Source organism: Alligator mississippiensis, chromosome 7 (assembly GCF_030867095.1).
Source record: "Alligator mississippiensis isolate rAllMis1 chromosome 7, rAllMis1, whole genome shotgun sequence".
In the NCBI taxonomy this organism is placed as follows: domain Eukaryota; kingdom Metazoa; phylum Chordata; order Crocodylia; family Alligatoridae; genus Alligator; species Alligator mississippiensis.
The window spans coordinates 34,099,559-34,106,373 of record NC_081830.1 but is presented as its reverse complement, the minus strand read 5'-3'; the positions used below and the strand labels follow the sequence as shown (position 1 = coordinate 34,106,373).

The window sequence follows — 6,815 nt, the reverse complement described above, 5'->3', positions numbered from 1 at the left end:
GTCCATTAAGGATGGCCTCTTTAATAAACTTTTCTAAGATCTTCCCTGGGATAGAAGTCAGGCTGATAGGCCTATAGTTAGCCGGATCCACTTTCCTCCCTTTCTTGAAGATAGGCACCACATTGGCCTTCTTCCAGTCTTCGGGCACTACACCAGTGTGCCAAGAGTTTTCAAAGATCCGTGCTAGAGGCTGGGCTATGATGCTCGCCAGCTCCTTGAGTACCCTGGGGTGAAGATTGTCAGGGCCGGCTGACTTGAAGGTATCCAGCTTCTCAAGATGTTCCTTCACGAGGTCAGCATTAATGGAGGGCAGGGGATCACCCTCACCCGGACTTCCCTTTCCCGTAGTGGGCATGGGCATCCCATGGGACTGATGAAAGACTGACACAAAGTACCCATTTAATAGGTTGGCTTTTTCCTGGGCGTCAGTTGTCAGTTGCCCCATCTGGTTCAGCAGGGGTCCAATGTTGCCCCTGCTTTTCCTCTGGCTCCCCACATATCTGAAAAAGGACTTTTTATTGTCCTTGATGCTCAAAGCTAGTTGGAGTTCAGTTGCAGCCTTGGCTTTCCTGGTATGCTCCCTGCAGGACCGGACCAGTGAAGAATAATCCTCCTGGGAGGTGACTCCCATCCTCCATCCTTTGTAGGTCTTTCTTTTTAGCCTCAGGAGGTCTGCTAGGTCCCTGGAGAGCCAGGGGGGCTGCTGTGCCCTCTTGCTGCCTTTCCTCCGAGATGGAATAGACTTAGTTTGTGCATTGAGGATCACTCCCTTGAGGAGCAACCACTCTTCTTGAACTCCCCTCTCCCTGGGGTCATGGTCCCTTAGGGCCTCACTGACAAGCCTCCTGAGCTTGTTAAAGTTGGCTTTCCTGAAGTCAAGGACTTCCGTGTTGCTGACTGACTTGTCAGCTTTTCGGTGGATGGTGAAGGTGATCAGCTCGTGGTCGCTGTCACACAGCTTCCCATCGATCACTAGGTTGCCGACTAGGTCATCCCCAGTAGCCAGTACCAGGTCGAGCAGCACTTTGCCTCTTGTTGGCCCATAGACTTCTTGAGTAAGGTAGAGGTCATCCACGCACGAGAGGAAGCTTTGCGATTGCTCAGATTTTGCTGAGCGATCCTCCCACACAATGTCCAGGTAATTGAAGTCACCCATGACAACCATGGTCCTGGAGCATGCGGCCTCAGCCAGTTCCCGGGCAAACTCCTGGTGAAGCTCAGGACTTTGGGTGGGAGGTCTGTAGTAGACTCCCACCATTGTGTTCCCTGTGCCACGGATTTTAACCCAGAGGGTCTCCAGTCGTCCACCCTGGTCGCCAATATCGGCTTGCAGGGACGTGTAGCTTTCCTTAACATAGAGAGCTATACCCCCACCCCTTTTATCTACACGATCCCTCCTGTACAGGGTATAGCCATCTATACCCGTGGTCCAGTCATGGGTGGAGTCCCACCAGGTCTCCGTTATCCCTATGACATCATAATTATTTGCATTGAGCAGGAGGATGAGCTCCTCCTGCTTATTCCCCAAGCTCCTGGCATTTGTGTACAGGCAGGCAAGTGTCCCCTGGGGGGCTCCTTCCTTGCCCATAGATTTTACCAGGGCTGGGGCAGGGGTGGGCTCTCTTAAGTGCCTTGACCTGCTGGCTTTGCAAGGATTGCTCAGCGGGCCAGCAGTGGTGGTAGTCCCCCCGTCCCCCAGCGGGCTTTATTTAAAGCCTGGTGGAGCAGGTCAGCCAGTCTGGCTGAGAAGAGCCTCCTCCCTAGGGGAGAGAGGTGGAGGCCATCTCTTCCCAGCAGCTCGCTGCCTCTCTCACCAAAGAGCAGGCTGTGGTCATGGAAGCCAAAGCCTTCCCGATGACACCAGCGCTGCAGTCTTTGGTTCACTACTTGGATCCTCCTCTCCCTCCTCAGCCCATAGCCTGAGACTGGGAGGATCGATGAGAACAGTATTGTGTAGGCCTACTGCTTTATTTTAATTGCAAGAATCACTAACGGTATTCTTAGACTCGTACTTGAGGCTATAGGTATGGCCTGTATTTTTCTTGTAGTATTTTGCTGTAGTGTCAGTACAATGTAAAATGCATATTTAAAACAATACATTACATGAAAACATCATTCCTTTTGTGTTGTTATACATTTGTCGTTATCCCAAGTATCTGAATAATTTTCCTAAGGCAGTTGTTTTATTCAGTTTTGTGTGTGGCAAAACTAAGCAGTTAATTTCAAAATCTTGTGTTGTGCTTTATTCATTAATGTACCATGTAAATATTTAACAGGTCTATTTATTAATGCTTTGTGATACATTCATGGTTATAATGGGGTATTGGGTGGCCTCCAATTTTATTTATGCCCAGGGTCCCAATACATTTTTATCTGCCACTGCATACAGCATAGCTTAAAAATATAAAATCATATTTAACTAAAACAATATACCCAACAACATACTTCAAACTAAAAAATGGCTTCTACATTTTCTGTGGGTTCCAGCATGAAAAGAAAAATTTAATGCGTTAATTGTAAAAGAAACATATAAGTAAAGTGAAGTCATAAAAGAAAGATGGACAGGATCTGCCTTTGCAGCATTGTTCTCAGAGCAGCTTGGATCTCCTTGTTCCGCATACCGTAGATGACCGGATTCATTAATGGAGGCACCATGGAATACAGAACAGCTGCCAGGAGATCCAGAGGGGATGGGGAATCAGAGATGGGCTTCATGTAGGCAATGATGGAAGTGGAAAAAAGCAGGGAGACCACAATAAGATGAGGAATGCAAGTGGAGAAGGCTTTCCGATAGCCTTGCTCAGAGGGGATTCTCAACACTGTGGTGAAGATCTGAACATACGACACAACAATGAAAACAAAACAGCCTAAACCTAAACACACACTAAAGGCAAGAGCTGCCAGCTCTCTGAGGTATGTGTCAGAGCAAGAAAGCCTGAGTAGCTGGGGCACTTCACAGAAGAACTGGTTGATGATATTTGAGTGGCAGAAGGGTAGACTAAAGGTGTTCCCAGTGTGCATTGCAGAGTTGATGACACCAGCAGCCCATGCACAGGCAGCTATCTGGATGCAAATTCTCCTGTTCATTATTACCTTGTAATGCAATGGCTTGCAGATGGCAATGTATCGGTCATATGCCATAACAGCGAGAAGTGAAATATCAGCTCCAAAAAAGCAGAACAGACAAAAAACTTGAGCAACACACCCGGAATAGGAAATTGACCTGGTGTTCCATAAAGAGTTAGACATGGATTTGGGCATGGTCACTGAGATGAAGCCAAGGTCTAGGATAAGTAAATTTATCAAAAAGAAGTACTTTGGGGAATGAAGGTGGTGGCTGAGGGCTACAGTTGTGTAATGAGATTCGCCATCAGGGCTGCCAAGTATGTTGCTAGAAAGATGATAAAGTGTAAGATCTGGAGCTCCCGAGTATCAGAGAACCCCAGGAGGAGGAATTCTGTCACTGTGGTTCTGTTGGACATTTTTCTTCTCAGTGCATTGTGCAAAGCCTGTGAAGGAAGAACAAGGGTAATGGTTTGGATCAGAGCAACAAATGTAAGATGAGTGAAGATCACATCAATAATATCTCCTGAACAAAGTGTTAAAGGTGCCTGTGTTAGACTGCTGTCAAGTTTTTAGTTGAAAGCAGGTTTTCTGCATTTTTGTTGTTGCATATATTACATTTTTTCTGTAGAAATCTTTGCTTGTGGTCATACCTATGGTATATGCCAAAGGTATATACCAAACCATCTAAAAAAAATTTTTCAGACAAAAAAAATTTAGAATTATTTTTATTGATCCTGTAGTGCTTTATAGAGTTTATTATTTCATTGCCTGATTTCCCATTCTGCTAAAAGGACTCTTACTATAAAACCATCTCCCCTCGGCAAATGAATGCACTGGAGTGATATAGCCAAGCCAGTGAATCAGCTTGGAGAAGATAACAGAGTCCTGAGGCCTTGAAACAGTAGCCTATGAGCCATCATAGCAGCATTTACAAAAAGAAATCTTGATTTTCAACTGAAAAAACCCATGTGCTCTTTTTTTCTCTGGTATCTTCTGCACTAGAGACCAATGCAAATGATTCCTTTAGCTTCTCTGCTATGACTGGACCATCTCTGTGTGCATAGCTTAAACCTTTGTGTGTGGGCCGGGAGCAGTCCGAGGCCCTTTGTTCACGCAGCGGGCTGTGGCCAGCAGCCCGGACACGCCGGGTCGGGAAAGGCAGGCGGCACGCTAGAATTAGGCACGGACGCTTAATGGTTGTTTAAGATTGTTTACTTACACCGTAGATGGTCGCGGTGCAGGCTGGAAAACTTCCAGGAATACTTCGCTTAAGTCCCAGTTTAAGGACTCGGACAGAGCTCTGGATTCACTCACAATTCACTCACACGAAGTTTGCTAGGCTCCGCGGAACTTTGCATGCAGGGAAAGGGTATGTCAAGGATTGCGCTCAGCGACGGGGAGAGGCGAGAGGCTGATCAGACCCCTGTTGCCTTCTTGATATTCACGCTGGATCCAGTAGGCTCCGCAGCGCTTAGAGATCTTCATGAGATGTGAAGTCTCCTCCTCCTGATGTTCGTGGAGTCCTCCAACTTGGGCGGAAACCACTCAAGACTCTTATACGGCTAGCAAGCCAATCGCTAGCCGCCACGTAGGAATAATTTAGGACCAATAGTGGGGCACGAATCTAAATACAAATGGCGGGAACTCCTTGCAGCGTGCATTTCTGTGCTGCAACGAAGAAATGCACCCTGCAAAGAAAGCTACAAACGGCGGGAAAATAATTTAGCAGTGCCGAAGCACACACAAACAAAAATCATACCCTTGGGTTGTGACACTTTGTCCTCTAATGGCCCCACTATCTGATATACTTTAAAGAATTCTTATTCATTCTTTCACAAGATGCTCTTCAAATTCCCCATTGGCCTTCCTTAATATGCTTTTACATTTGACCCACTAGAATTTGTGTACTTTCCTGTTTTCCTCACTGAGCCACACGTCTACTCTATCCTCTGTTGGGATAGAGTAGCCACTTCTTAATATATGTTTGCTTAACACACGTTTAGAGTATTTGCATTTAGCAGGAAGCAGTGTGGTCCACAAAATGCTAACTCAGCCTCCTTTCCACTTCCCACGTACATACAGCCTTGCCACAACTAGCACCTAAGTGTCACCTTGTCCAGAATCATGCTGTAGTGAGCTCCACATGCAGACTGCCACCTGGTTCTAAACATTTTACATGCTTGCAGCCCCAGCCAGAGTGCTAGCTGTGTGCTGCAATTGCCTAGTACCCTCCCTCTGTTTCACTGGCACACTGTCTCATTAATCTTTGCCACTTGTGTACAAGGCTATTAAACTGTTTTAGGAAAGAGCGGCCTCTTATTATGTGTTTGCTTAGCACACTTGTTGGAGGCCCCCTGACCCTGATCTTAGAGGCACGTGAGATACAAAATAAATTGTGTTGGATATCAGCTGTGCTGGTTCCTCATTCGTTTCTCCTGCAAGCATTCTTCTGGGAAACGAGAAATAGTGCAAGGAGGAGGTTGGTGAGCATTGCTGAGGCTCTCGAGTGGGGCTTTGAATTTAGAGCTGGAGGTCTGTTTCCATTAAACTTCCCTTATAAAAGGAAGTCTTTTGCTAAACATATCATTTGTCGCCAGATTTCTATTTCTTTAAAACTATTAACTTATGTAGAAGAACTCAAATTAAAACATAAATGGAGCAAAGAGGGAAAGAAGAAAATTTGATTTAAAACATGCAGTTTCTGGTAGCTTTGCTTGAAAATATCCAGTTGCCAAACCTGAAATAATATATGGGTTCTGGATGACAAATTGAAATTCTCTGGAGGGAGCTTTTTTCATTGTTTTGTCTCATTTTGTTTTGTTTTGTTTAGTATTTTTCCCCTGCCCACGTAAAGCACTTTAAATACATCGATATTGTCTTATCCATTTCCAGTTTTACATCATTTTCAAGTTCTTGAATAACACAAACACGCATGCACACACACATCTTTTTACCAACCCAACACATTTAATTGCAATAACAAACTAGCTGCAGTTTACTTACTGAGGTTTTTCCAGGCTTGTGATCTGATTCTCCAGTCCCAGGATTCTTTGTTTACTGTCCTGCTATCAATGTATCTACTTTCCCTTTTCCCTGCCCTGGACAAATCTAGCTGCCAAATGCCCAGGTATCTTACCTTCACTCCAAGACTGACAGAAATAGACCCAAACCAGTTTCTCTCTAGAGAGAAAAGTTCACCTTCCTGGAATGGAAGATCTGAAGCTGCAGGAAGTGGATTTAACCACCTCACTCTTGGGCCATGTGGGACCCATTCCCTTGAACCCAGCTTAGCTTTGAAGCGGGGAACAGGAGGGAAACATTCCTGGATTGACATATTGTAAAGGGGTTTTTTAATCATTTAGTTAGACTACTTCTTAAGTATTTGTCATGCTCTGGGGACAAGATCTGTAGTATATGGAGGCCAGACTATCAAAGATATTTAGGCACCTAAAATTTCATCAGTACATGGACACGTTTAGGAAATGTGATTTTAGACACATCATTACCTCTGATATACATGGCCTACCATCTTTCCTCTTGCCTTTTATGGTATGCATTTCTCAGTGTTTTAATAAACACGTCACTGTGTCCACCGTGTTCTCTGTCAAGCGCTGTGGTCTTCTTGACTTTCAAATGAATAAGTCTTGGGATTACCAAAGGATAATGGGGCTGAGATATGCAACTCTTCAGTGCACTGTTCCTTTAGACTACATAAATATCCTATCCAAAAATGACAACAAGTCGACAGA

At 45.0% G+C, this 6,815-nt stretch overlaps 1 protein-coding gene across 1 annotated transcript; it reads right to left on the bottom strand.

Annotated features, from left to right (window-relative positions):
- Positions 1-2,544: 2,544 nt before the first annotated feature.
- On the bottom strand, positions 2,545-3,141 carry LOC132251908 (olfactory receptor 14A16-like). Its single transcript, XM_059731828.1, has one exon. It carries the CDS (start codon positions 3,139-3,141, stop codon positions 2,545-2,547), a length of 597 nt encoding a protein of 198 aa, XP_059587811.1.
- Between the last annotated feature and the right edge of the window lie 3,674 nt (positions 3,142-6,815).

Excerpts from the sequence above, each read along its gene's own strand:
- LOC132251908 (XM_059731828.1), bottom strand. The coding sequence starts at position 3,141 with ATGGCATATGACCGATACATTGCCATCTGCAAGCCATTGCATTACAAG.